Source organism: Engraulis encrasicolus, chromosome 1 (assembly GCF_034702125.1).
Source record: "Engraulis encrasicolus isolate BLACKSEA-1 chromosome 1, IST_EnEncr_1.0, whole genome shotgun sequence".
NCBI lineage: Eukaryota > Metazoa > Chordata > Actinopteri > Clupeiformes > Engraulidae > Engraulis > Engraulis encrasicolus.
In genome coordinates this window covers 13,245,287-13,259,375 of record NC_085857.1, presented here as the reverse complement: position 1 = coordinate 13,259,375, position 14,089 = coordinate 13,245,287, and the positions used below count along the sequence as shown (strand labels likewise).

Below are 14,089 nucleotides of genomic sequence, written 5' to 3'. Positions count from 1 at the left end.
ACAAGTGAACACTGCACACTGCACACAACGAAATTGCATTTATGCCTCACCCCTGCAAGGGGGCAGCCCTCAGTGGCGCCCCATGGGGAGCAGTGCGGTGGGACGGTACCATGCTCAGGGTACCTCAGTCATGGAGGAGGATGGGGGAGAGCACTGGTTGATTACTCCCACCCACCAACCTGGCGGGTCGGGAGTCGAACCGGCAACCTCTGGGATGCAAGTCTGACGCCCTAACCGCCCTAACCGCTCACCCATAAAACGATTACCTCTATAGATGTAGCTCCAATAGACTGCTTGGTAGGGCTGCACGATTATGGAAAAAATCATAATCACGATTATTAATCACGATTATTGATTTTTGCAGATTTTTTTGAAAATTATAACAAGATGAAATATAACCAAGAATGAATTACATACGGGATGAGCAAAATAAAATGAATTGTAATAATTATGTAAAAGCAATAGCATGAAACTTAAGTGGACAGATTTCTGTCCAGAAACACCAGCCTGTCAGTATGTTCTGGCTTCAAGGACGCTCTCAAAAGTAGGTCACTATTGCCACGATTAAATCACGATTAAAATCATGAGTTCGATTTCACTATTTTATCACGATTTTGATTATTTTTCGATTAATTGTGCAGCCCTACTGCTTGGAATGTGAAATATGAATCCTCCAGTGACATGCACAGTACAACACACAAGATTAATGCCACATTCCAATGTTTTTCTTTTTTTTTCTTTTGTCATGCAGTTGTAGATCAAGTCTTGCGGACCGGCAGAGAAGTAGGTAAAGGGAGAGTGAGAGAGACTCCTGTGAGATCACTGGCATGGTCCTGAACATGGTGGTGTGAGACAGGAGGAGATGCATTGAACATCTTGCTACTGGACAGTCAAAACAACTTTGAAATGTCTGACATTATCAGGCATACAGTAGATTCATCACTTGCTTACTGCCATGCACAGAGAGAAAGAGGGGGAAGAAGGGAGGTAGAGAATGTAGAAAGAGGAAGGTACAGCGCAAGAAAGAGAACATCTCTCCACTCGGACTGAAAGAAGTCTGGCATGACTTTTGTCAATAACATTTGTCAATCGGTAGAAGAAGAATAACTGCAAACCTTCTACCATTTGAGGTATATAATACAATAGAGCGGATCATTGAAAAGAAAAATGTCCTTTAACTCCGCCAAGGAGGTTATGTTTTCGGTCGCGTTGGTTTGTCTGTCAGCAGGATAACTCAAAAGGTTATGACCAGACTTAGCTGAAATTTTGTAGTTATTGGGAAATGACGAAATGAACAAGCAACTACATTTTAGTGGTGATCCGGAGGATTTTTTTTTAATTTCGAAGTTATAATTATTGGCATAGGATTCCACAACGTGTAGATGTTATGGCACTAGTAACCTTATGGCCTTGGCAGAGGTTTGCACTCTCTGAGTGCTTCTAGTTAAAAAAAAAAAAAAAGGTGGCAGCCTGGCTGGAGTTGCGATAAGACGAGGGAGGGGGAGAGAGAGAGAGAAAAAAGAGAGAAGTTGTTGTTCTTTCACCCACTCAAAGAGTCTCGACCATTTGGGACTGGGAGTGGCCGTGTGGGGCGGTGCCCCTGATGACAGGTCTTCCAATGACATGTTGGGGACACCACCACAGCACGGTCCACTAACGCCACATTCCAACACCTTTTGTCATGCAGTTGTAGTTCAGGTCAAACAGAGACAGGAGAGAGAGAGAGAGAGAGAGAGAGAGAGAGAGAGAGAGAGAGAGAGAGAGAGGTCTCCCATCCAGGCTGGTGGTCCTCAGCTATGGGACTGTAAGATGGTCTCTGGGCCCCATGTACAAGGAGATTGTCAGGGACCCCCCCCCACACAATAACAATTCCGGACACGTAGTTCTATTTTGGGCCATGGTTACACATTCTGTACACATTCATGGAATAACTGCTCGCTGTTTGCTCTGCAGAAAGAGAGAGAGAGAGAGAGAGAGAGAGAGAGAGAGAGAGAGAATGCTCTCCCTCCCACTCAAGGGTCTGGTCTGTACTAGTACTAATCAGGGCTTGACACTGGCACCTGCCAACCGGCCAAATGCTGGTAAAACTTGGCTGTGGCTAGTAACAATTACAGTGCCACTAGCCAATTTGGCAGGTAGCTTATTCAATGGTATGACATATCAGAATAGCATATATTCTGCATTTTACGCCTTGTGCATCAATTGTTTCTATTTGAGTTCAAGAAAAAAGATCAGTTACTCAGTTTCTACTTGTTTAATTTATTTCACTGTAGAAATCTATACACTCATCTGATTGATTTAACACCTCATCTTCTGAGGTTAGATGAACAGTGACATGATCAAGAAAAAAAATAATTTCAAAATTGTGGCTAGTAGAATAGCTGGATGGCTAGTGACTCAGGAAAACCACTAGCCACATGGCAGGCAAGCGAAAAAGTTAATGTCAAGCCCTAGTACTAATCAGGAGTGCCCTGCGGTGCTGTAGCTTTGATGATGGATGGCGTGCGTGTGTGCGTGCGTGTGTGTGTGCGTGCGTGTGCAGGGAGGCTGACGGGAGGGGTAGAGGGGTCAGTTGTCCCAAGCCCAGTGAGAGAGGGGGCCCAGAATTGGGTTCTCATTACATTGTACAGGTATGTATTCAGATTGCCCTAGGCCCAGCCAAAGATCTCAGCGGCTCTGTGTGTCTGCGACCATGCGTGCGTACGTGCGTGTCTGACCGATGTGTCCCTGTTATATCTGTGTGTGTGTGCATGCGTGCGTGCGTATGTGCCTGCGTGTCTGACCAATGTACTGCAATGCACTAGTAGTGCAGTCTCAGCCAGGCTCGCCGGGGCGGGAGAACCAGTTTGCATAGCCACGGTGGGTGTGTCATGCTGTCAGCTGCCATGCCCATATTACCTGCTTAACGTGTCTGTGTACGTCCCTGTAATATCTGTGTGTGTGTGTGTGTGTGTGTATGTGTGTGTGTGTGTGTGTGTGTGTGTGTGTGTGTGTGTGTGTGTGTGTGTGTGTGTGTGTGTGTGTGTGTGTGTGTGTATGTGTGACTGATAACTGTCAGACAGGTGGAGATAGAAACCCCAGACATGCACAGGCAAACACACACACGCCTTCATACATACACACACCTTCACACACACCTTCACTGTATGTGGTATGTCATAAACACTACCCACACACACACCCATCTCTTTAACATACCTGTAGTGCGTAGTGAGTTGAGCTCGCTCTCTCTCTCTCTAGCTCTCTCTCTCTCTCTCTCTCTCTCTCTCTCTCTCTCTCTCTCTCTCTCTCTCTCTCTCTCTCTCTCTCCCCACCTGTTCTTCCACTCCTCATTCATTCACCGCGTTAGTCAGCTGCTGGCAGCCAGGTAGCTCTTCCCCTCCGGTCACTCCTCAGTATTCGGATTCTCCGCGTCTGAACGCAACTTTTTGAGTGGAAGAGGCTCCAAGGTAGGTCATTCATTGCATTGAAAAACATTACATTACACTACGTACTGTACTGTCTGTACATTACATTGAATGACATTACACTCAGCTGGCAGATGGGCAGGTTCCTCAAGTAAGTCCTAATGGTAATGATATACACAGGGTAACTTTTTGAGTGGAAGAGGTACCAAGGTAGGTCATTCATTGAATTACATTACACTACACCACGCTACCCTAAAGATGGTGATAGGAGTAGAGTAGAGAAGAGTAACTTTATTGATCCCCAGGGGGAATTCAGGTATCCAGTAGCTTACATAAATACACAAATACACAAAAGCCCACATGGACATTTCAAGACACAAATAAATAGTCATCAGGGCGGGGAAAATAAAATAAAATAGTAGAGATAATAAATGTAAAAAAGGTAATTGTGCAAAAAGACATTCTGTGAGTTGGGATAGACCAATGCAGAAAAAACATACTCTGTCAGTTAAGGTAGACAATCTTAACATGACCTGGAACAAGTGTTGATGGATACATCTATGATATAGTAGGCCTATATGTAGAAGTAGATGTAGAATGTAGAAGTGATACACACAAGGGTACCTTTTTGAGCAATGCAGCTGGATAACATTATGATTGGTTCTCTCTGAGTGTTCTGATGGAAAAGTTAGAGAAGTTGCCTGCTGACCTGAGTTCCTTTGATAACAGGGAGTACGAGTGATAAAGAATCAAAGCAATAATCTTACAGCATGGTTGTGCTGCGCAGACGCATTGCTCACAAATTTGCCCCGTGGAACATCACCTAGGCCTATAAGGTAGTGATGCACGGGGCAACGTTTTGAGCAATATTGCTAGGCAACAACAAATTTCACTCTTAATTTTCTGAGGGAATATGTCAAAATGTCTAATATTCTAATGGAACGATTAATGAAAGTTGTCTGCTGCTGATCCAAGTTGCCTTTATGAAAGTGTTACAGTGATTAAACAGTTCAGACCAGGCTTGTACGAAATTCCGAATTGGATGAATTTGAATTCAGAAGTAATGCCATAATATGAACACTAGGTGGTGTTGTTCTATGTACTTTCGATGGGTGGTGTAGCCTAAATTCAAAGAAATTTCAAGGTAATGACACCACCTAGTGTTGGTATTATGGCATTACTTTGAATTAAAATTCATCCAATTCGGAATTTCGTACAAGCCTGTTTCAGACAACAATCTTACAGCATCGTTGCGCAGACACATTGATCAAAAAGTTGCCTTGTGTATCATCATCTCCATAAGTCTTTGGTTCTTTGTGTCAGAACGCTATACAGTAACCATTACATTGTACTACAGCACATTAAATTACTGTACTACACTTAGCCAGTTTGCAGGTAGTGGTTTCTGCACAGTATAAAATACAGTGTTAATTCAACACTTAAAGAGTACCCTGGGACCAAATACACTCTACAAAGTGTTAAATAGACTCCCCAAGAGTTGAATTGACACTGCTCTTTTTGACTGTATGTTGCACTTTTCTTGATGCCTGCATTATACCGTACGTATGTCATAACAGTGTCATAATAGTGTCAAAACAGTGTCATGACACAGTCGTGGACAAGTCATAAACATGATGCCAATGTCATAAACGTTTCATGGTCATGAGAAGTTGACATTGTTAGGGCTGTCTGTACCATAACGGTTGTGGCAATGAATGACAAAGTCATGAAATGTGTATGACATTAATGTTCATGACACATGCATAGCTGCGTTACGACACTGTTATGGCACTGTTATGTCATGCATATGACGCCGGCGTCAAGTAAAGTGTTACTGCAGTTTCTTACTTCAGTCAATCCCAAGTCTCCGGTTCTTTGTGTCAGAACGCCATCCTACAGTACCCAAGATGCCCTACAGTTCCACGCTCTCGGGCGGCGCCGGCAAGAAGGCCAAGGCGGTGAGCACGCAGTCGGACGGCCGCTCCTTCGAGGAGATCCGGCAGGATTGCCTGAGGAAGGGCATCCTCTTCGAGGACCCAGACTTCCCCGCTGTAGACTCAACGCTCTTCTACAGCCAGAGCGTGCCCATCAACTTTGAATGGAAGAGGCCCAAGGTAGGTCACACTACAGCACAGTACAGTACACAACATTACATTACATTGCACCACGCCAGTGTTTCTCAACTGGTGGGTCGCGACCCAAAAGTGGGTCGCGGAGGGGTCATGGGTGGGTCGCGGAGCCTTGGTGTAAAAAAAACCCTGTAATTCTAAAAAAAAAAATCCAAATTTCCCTGCAACAATTTACAACTTTTATTTTGATAGGCTAGTGAACTCTGTGTCATCTGTTGTCATACATACAATCTGAATGTCAATGCGAGATAGATAACGTGCAACCAGTCATCCGAGTCTTGGTTACATTTTGAGAATTGCATTGAATTGACTTGAACGCTAAAAAAAAATTGGGTCGCGACCGAATGAGAGTGGAAAATGGTGGGTCCCAAGACTGTTCCAGTTGAGAACCACTGCACCAGAGAGAGTAGAGAGAGAGAGGTTCCATTGGCCCATTGTTTCCTGGTTCTATTATGGCCCCCCTTAGGCAGACCTAGGCAGACCTAAGGACTGTTCTATTCATTGTAGGAGCATTATGACACGCCCTTTAGGCAGACCGGAACCTGGTCGCGTTAGGTGCCCATAGAAACCTATTATGTTGGCATATCTCTATATACTTAAAGAATCTCTGACTGCACTACGCGGTGGGGATGCCACAGTAACTAGCGCCCCCTGGCTGGACTGGTCACCTGGCTGGACTGGTCACCTGGCTGGACTGGTCACCTGGCAAACAGGCCATTCTCCCCGTGGGCCGACAGCCATCGAGGGGGAGATGCTTTTGTTTTCTTTTTTGTTTGTTTCAAATTTCCCTTAGACACCAACCTACAAATTACATGCGGAGGCCCATCTGTGTATTAAACAATTGACTGAGCCCATCATAATTGTAGTATGGGGGTGGGGTGAGGGGCTGATCTATGCAAAAAAAACATTTTTGGGCCATTTTGTAGTCTCAGTCCAGCCCTGCTGGTGCCCCCAGTTGATGGCCCTTACAGAGGTTACATGGCGCTATTCAGACATGCCGCTATTCCGAAACTGATGTCTATTGTCTGTATACCGGCACGTTTCCCGCCACCGAAAATCTGCCATGTCTGTTGTTTGTGCTACGTTACTCAGGTTTTATCAGTTTAAAGAGAGTGCATGCAGTTACCCTAGCCTAACCCTGACCCTGACCCTAACTCTAACCCTAACCCTACGGCATTTCGGATGTCAGAATAGCGGTATGTCGGAATAGTGGTATGTCGGAATAGTGGTATGCCTGAATAGCGCTTGCCCCCCCCTTCCGGAGCCCTGCCCTCCACATAGCACAACTCAGTGAATGAAATGCACCATGAAGATCTGCGAAAAATTCACATTTCAGTGCTGCATGTGAAAAAAAACCTCCAGACTCTCAGCTGTAAACTAGGCTGACTACTCTATTCTCAGTAGCTCTACTGTGTTGCAAGCAGGGCTTGACATTAACTTTTACGCCTGCCGGCCACTGTGGCTAGTGGTTTTCCCGAGTCACAAGCCATCCAGCTATTCTACTTGCCACAAATTTTTTAGATTTTTAAAATGTATTTTTTATCATGGTACTGTATATCTAACCTCAGAAGATGAGGTGCTTAAAGCAAGAAGATGAGTGCATGGGTTTCTGTATGGAAATAAAACAAACAAATTGAAACTGAGTAAATTAGCTTTTTCTTGAACTTAAATACAAACAATTGATACACAAGGGGCAAAGTGCAGAATGATATGTCATACCATAGAATAAACTACCTACCAAATTGGCTAGTGACACTGAAATTGTTACCAGCCACTGCAAAGTTTTACCAGCATTTGGCTGGTTGGCAGGTGCCAGTGTCAAGCCCTGGTTGCAAGTACTACTTATCCTGGACCTAGGCTAAATATTAGCACACACAGAGATACGGAAAACACCACATACTCTATCTCTGTTCACTGCCCTTTGCCTTCTTCAGTGCATTCTTCTATGACAGCTCACACTGTTGAACCAGGAAAGAGATTTAGAAAGAAGGCATACCCCCAGACTCTATGAGGATAATGAGGTCAAGGTCAAGGTCAAGGTCAAGGTCAAGGGGAAGTCAATGTCAGTGTTTTACATGCATTATTTACAGTGTAACTGTTGCTCTACAGAAAAACGAAAAGTAACATTTGGTTGTACATATGTTTAAAAAAATCAAATGAAAACTACAAAGTAGGCCTACAATATTGGGATACATATCGTCTTAGGCCATGAATCGGGATGCACATATATATCGAGATACGTATCGTATCGTGACCCCTATATCGGGATGTGTATTGTATCCGAGTGTAACTGAGGTTGTTGCCTATAACGACCTCTGTCTCACAACTTAACTTATTTTTAGGATTGACACTTTTGCTTCACAAAAAAACCCAAACGCTTTATTTGTGTAATAATTGATCCTTTGGCTTGGCTTGTAAGTAGTGGCTCACTTCATTCAATGTCTAGGGAAACTGTATCCCACCCCCTAAACCAGTGATTCTCAAAGTGTGGTCCGGGGACCACTAGTGGTCCGCGACAGAGCTCAGGTGGTCCGCGAGGGGATTTCTACTTTTCCAAGACAAGCTAGCAGTAGACAATATTTGTAAGATAATTACAAAGCTAACCATAGCTGAAGTCTCATTTCACCACAATAAATCAGGCTCGTAAATGTGAATTCAGTTGACTGGTGGTCCCTGAACATTTTTGGGGGGACAAAGTGGTGCTCGATCCGAAAAAGTTTGAGAACCACTGCCCTAAACAGACCATTAGAAGCTGAGACAATGAGGGGAAAACCGAGACAAGTGGCAGCGCAACTTCTTTTCATGCTCAATTCTGTTTGTTGTGGGGGGTCCCACTCTTTGATTCAGAGTAAGCTTGAAGGGACTTGAAGAGTTGGAAAATATTGGGACACCCTGCACTTTCATGTGACAAATACGAGTGGCAGTGGTAGCAATGGGGCAGTGCCTATGTCTGTTTTTCCATTTTTTCAACTTTTGAAGGACATCACTGAATGATGTCACGCTATTTATGTTTTGAACAGATATGCCTGTAAACAGAAACATTGTGAGTCATTGCAAGCTAAAACTGTCAAGTCTAAGTCAAGTCTCGAGTCAATAGCGTACAAGTCCGGGTCAAGTCAGAAGTCATTCCTAATTTTGCCAAGTCAAGTCTCAAGTCATCAACTTGTGACTCAAGTCTGACTCAAGTCCAGTTCACAAGCTTTCAGATGACCTTGTCCCAGGCCCCGCCAAAGCTGTCAGTGGCCCTGAACACAGGAGTCAGTTTTTTTATATATATATATTTTAGGGGCTTTTGAGCCTCTGAGCGTCTGAGATGGTGACAGGAAGTGAGTGGGACAGAGAGACGGGGTGGGATCGGGAAATGACCCCGAACTCGAACCGGGGTCCTGTGGGCATGCAAACCCAAATCTGGGGGTCTTCAGTTTGGTAGAGAAGATGTGTTTGCCATCACACGTGGTGCCAACCAGGGCCGGATATTATTATCCATAAGGGCCAGTGGCACAGTGCGCAGGGGCACCCACCATTTTTGACCAGTGAAGGGGCACCACAAGACACCAACTTAAAGGGGTATGCCACTATTTTGGGGCTCAATACAGTTACAATCGTTGGCTGGGGTTTATAAAGGTGGTAAAGTGTCTTATTTTTCATGTGAAGCGTTGTCTTGCTTTGTCGCTAAGCTAGTGAAAGTCAATGCATTCATATAGCATTGCTACATGCTACACGGATCCATTGACTTTCACTAGCTTAGCGACATGCTGCCTCTTTTAACTTGTCTTAAAACAAGACAACGGCTTACATGAAAAATAAGACACTTTACCACCTATATAAACCCTGGCCAACGATTTTAACTGTATTAAGCCCCAAAATAGTGGCATACCCCTTTAACAAATATTGTTTAGTAAGGGCAGAGAGAGTAGAGAGAGAGGTTCCATTAGCCCATTGTTTCCGGGTTCTATTATTGGAAAATCCCCCTGTAGGCAGACCTAGTCAGACCTAAGGACTGTTCTATTCAATACTAGGAGTATTATGACACGCCCCTTTAGGCAGACCGCAACCTGGTCATGTTAGGTGCCCATAGCAACCTATTACATTGGCATACTTAAAGAATCTCTGGTAAGGGGGCACCAACGAGGTATAGTGCCCGGGGCCAGGAGGCACCACATTGGCTAATGTCACGTTAAGTTTATTTAATGGCACTCACTGTCACCTGAACACAACAATAGCCATGCTCACAAGCAGACTTTCACTGCCACTGAGTCAGTGCATTGGATGACCAGAGGGGCATCGACGTGACAATATCATTGTCATAAATTAATTGTTGTTTGAAAACGCCCTTCAGGTTTTTGGGAGCAAAGCTTTCTGGTTTGGTATGCTGCACGAGTTTCTGTCGCTTGAGTTCATTGTCAATTACACAGTTTGTCTGGAGCAACCGAAGAAACTCGTAAACTGAGATACGTAGTATCGGGTGTAAGAATATGTCAAGAGTTCAGATGCAAAACCCCCTAAGTGCCTTTTCAGAAAATAATCTTAATTCATTTTTATTTAATAAAAAGCTTATCAAAGTTGAATTTTTTTATGTAATATAACTATTTATATGTATTATTATTATCAAGTACATAAATGTAAACCAAACCAACAACGAGGTTCTCTAAAAATATAAAAGTGCAGGTCTTCAGAAATAGAGTTAGAGGGTTTTGCATCTGAACTCTTCATATGTGGACTCAATACTTTTCCATTCACTCCAGCCCAAAACCTCAAAAGGCAGTAATGGCAATGGCAATGGCAATTCATGATTTCTGATGTTCCTGTTTTCCACTTGGTGTGCTGTGGGGTATGTGTGTATTTGTACTGTATGCTTTAGAAACCAGTTCTGTAGGTCCTTCATTACTGACGAGTGGGAGCAGTGAGAGAGGCAAGAATGGCAGCGAGAGTGTGTGTGTGTGTGTGTGTGTGTGTGTGTGTGTGTGTGCGTGTGTGTGTGTGTGTGTGTGTGTGTGTGTGTGTGTGTGTGTGTGTGTGTGTGTGTGTGTGTGTGTGTGTGTGTGTGCGTGCGTTCGTGTGCGTGCTTGCGTGCGTGCGTGCTCGCGCGTGCGTGCGTGCTTGCGTGTGCGTGCGTGCTTGTGCGTGCTTGCGTGTGTTTGCGCGCGCGCATGTGTGTGTGCGCACGTGCATGTGTGTGTGCGCGCGCGTGTGTGCGTGTTTGTCTTGCAATGCCAACCTGTGCATGCTTGGCTGACCACATGGAAAAGCACAAGTGGCCTAACAATTAAATTCTTAAACTTGAGTTGCCAGACAGACATTGTTTTCACATGTACATTTATAGGCTACATCTACACTGTTGCCATGGTAATGTAGATTCATACACTGAAAATTCTAATGATTGTTATAGGTGCGTTTTTAAAGTTAAAGGGACACTATGTGAGATTTTTAGTTGTTTATTTCCAGAATTCATGCTGCCCATTCACTAATGTTACCTTTTTCATGAATACTTACCACCAGCATCAAATTCTAAGTATTCATTATGACTGGAAAGATTGCACTTTTCATACATGATCTTCTCCATGGTCCGCCATTTTGAATTTCCAAAAATAGACATTTTTAGCTGCAAAAATGACTGTACTTGGACCATACTAGAAAATATTTGTTTAATACTTACAGTAGTAAACTTTCATGTAAAGATCAAATTTGGCAATAGGCAGCCCAATTTCAATGAGCAGCATAGTTACAGTACCTTTTTTGACCATTTCCTGCACAGTGTCCCTTTAAAGAAATCTATGTGACTTTCAGTGTCACTGGAATTGGAGATAGGATTGTTGTCATATTGCATTATAGAGATAATGGGTCTCTCTTGACCGGTTATTCTGTTGCAAGTTCTGTTTTGTTCCAGTTTCAGGCAGAAAACAGAAAACAATGGGGTTAGGGCCTATGTTTATGTCCAGTGTTAGGGAGTAACGCATTACAAAAGTAGTAAGTAGTAAGTAGTAAGTAAGTAAGTAAGTAAGTAAGGCATTACTGGGGTCATGTTAACTGGGGTTGATGGGACAAAATGAGACACGTGCTTGTTGAAACACAGAGTGCATCTTCAGTGTAATTTCAGTGCAAATTCAGTGTAAAATAGGACACTGCACTACGGTTAGAAAAAGCAAGCCTTCCCGAGCAAGAATCCCATGCTTGCTCTTGTTTTGATATGTTGTTATGGGACAATATTACCTAGGCGGAGTGATCTACAGACTAGTCATTATGGCCATCCCCAGTTAAAAATGGCTCCCATTTTAATCGGGCACTGCGGATGCAACTACCTGCTGAATCGAAGGTGTGTGACATCACGAGATAAAGGACCATTAATCATCTGTTGGGTTGTTGGTGAAAACTGATTGTCCTGTTATTCTGCGTGTTTTAACAATAAACCTCAGCAACTTCAATTCTAATGACATGGTTTGTGTGAGTTTAAGAGTTTTCAGTCTACTATCTCTGCACAGTAAATGTTGCCATTCTGAGCACACATCATCCCACTCAATATCGGTTTTAAATTTTAACTCGTCGAGTGTTGAACTAGCACTGTGAAGCCATGTGTGCTCTACAATGTTGTTAAATAGGCTACCACTCTCTAAGTGTTCATTCAACTCTCAAAGAGTTGAATTCAATACAAAAGCGAGTGGGACCATATATGTATGTTCACAAATAGGTTAAATTAACACTGCAAATTGTACTGAATACTGTTTCCTGACCAAGTGCCACATGTCTGGGAGAGCATTGAGACACTTCATTGACCAATCAGTCAGTCGGTCTGCATTTCTTTTACGGGCGTTACCGTTGTGAATACTTCAAGTGATTCCAAAGGGTGTGTGTGCATGTCATGTTTGAGTGCGTGTGTGTGTGTGTGTGTGTGTGTGTGTGTGTGTGTGTGTGTGTGTGTGTGTGTGTGTGTGTGTGTGTGTGTGTGTGTGTGTGTGTGTGTGTGTGTGTGTGTGTGTGTGTGTGTGTGTGTGTGTGTGTGTCTGTAGTGTTAGCCAGTGTCACACACTCCTTTGTTGAATGGGACCAGTTCCAATTGAAATGCTCGGAATGTGACCACACCTCAGAAAAGCAGCAATTTCTGTCACTCCCATCTGGGAACACAATGAGAAAAAAATGCTTTTTCAAAGTTCCCCATACGATACGGCCTTCGGAACCCACAGTGATACATATCTCCAAATTTGTGCTCAACTTGCGTCCCACCACGTTGTCAAAACATCTGCTATTTCGTGTTTGCTTTGTGTCGTTCTGAACCCATAGTATCACAAATGTCCTATGTCAGGGGTGTCAAACTCAAATTCACAGAGGGCCAAAATCTAAATCTGGGACGAAGTCGCGGGCCGAACTCAATACTTAAAAAGTACTGAAATTGTGCATGCGCGCACATGCTTACAGTCAATCCCAGCAGATATTGCAGTTCAAATGAGCCTGCATAGTCTGTTGTAAATGAAAGAAAGACATCACTGATGCACTTGTATGAGCATGGGACGCCCAAAATGCCATGTCCAAGTCATATGAAAAATACATTAATGTGTAGGGGGGCCAACTGTAATGCACATTTGAAATGATCTCGCGGGCCAAATAAAATTACTCAGTGGGCCAAATTTGGGCCCCCGGGCCTGATTTTGACATCCCTGTCCCATGTTGTGCCCTCCTCTTCTATTACATTCTATTACATTACATTTAGTTACAGTAACGCTTTTAACCAAAGCGACTTACAGTTATTATTTTTCAGGGTATTGGTTACAGTCCCTAGAGCAAAGTGGGGTTAGGTGCCTTGCACAAGGACACTTCAGCCATGGAATGGAGGTATAGGGAGAGGTCAGATGGGATTCGACCCTACAACTCCCAGATTGAAAGACCAACTCCCTATAACCATTAGGCCATGATTTCCCATTCATAGCTTCCTCTAAAGCAGGGATGGGCAACTGGAGGCCTGGGGGCCACANGCGGCCCGTCTCTTCAGTCAGTGTGGCCCTTAGATAAAACAGTAGGCCTATTTAACCCCTTAAGACGTGGCTTTATACATTTGTTGTTACCAGTATGGTAATGACCAAGTCGTGGTGCATTACTAAAGGGCCTGTGTTGTGTCATAGTATTGTAGTGCTATGGTAGGTACATTTCAATGACTATTACAGCGTGCCACTGGAGGTACGGCGCGCATTAAGGGGCTATGAAAATAATGACCATATTTTTTGTAAAACAACTACTGAATCAATCTGTTGTAATTATACTGTTGGCCAGTATTGAGTGTTGAGTATAGAGTATTTTATTCCTTCCAAACAATATGGGCAGTCAGTGAGCAACTGACAGCACCTCAAACTCTGCTAATTAGAGTCAGATTTGTGGTCATGTGGCCCTCCGATTGTGGCTGTGAAAAAACCTGGCCCTCCTCCTCATACAAGTTGCCCATCCCTGCTCTAACCCACATTGTAATGTACCACACTATATTTCCTAAACTGTTGTCCGCTTTGTGTTTCATATTGTAACAAACTGTACCTCTTATTTTACTTGTGTCCTTCAGAACTCACTGTGTTT

The 14,089-nt window shown here is 43.7% G+C and overlaps 1 protein-coding gene across 1 annotated transcript in view; it reads left to right on the top strand.

The window, feature by feature from the left end:
• The first annotated feature begins 3,306 nt into the window (after positions 1-3,306).
• The window catches only part of capn9 (calpain 9), a 36,299-nt gene continuing 25,516 nt past the window's right edge, over positions 3,307-14,089 (top strand). Inside the window, exons 1-2 of the mRNA XM_063197727.1 lie at positions 3,307-3,449; positions 5,292-5,521. Of these exons, the coding sequence (XP_063053797.1) occupies positions 5,315-5,521 (207 nt within the window). The 5' untranslated portion in view covers positions 3,307-3,449; positions 5,292-5,314. The remainder of the gene's footprint in view (positions 3,450-5,291; positions 5,522-14,089) is intronic.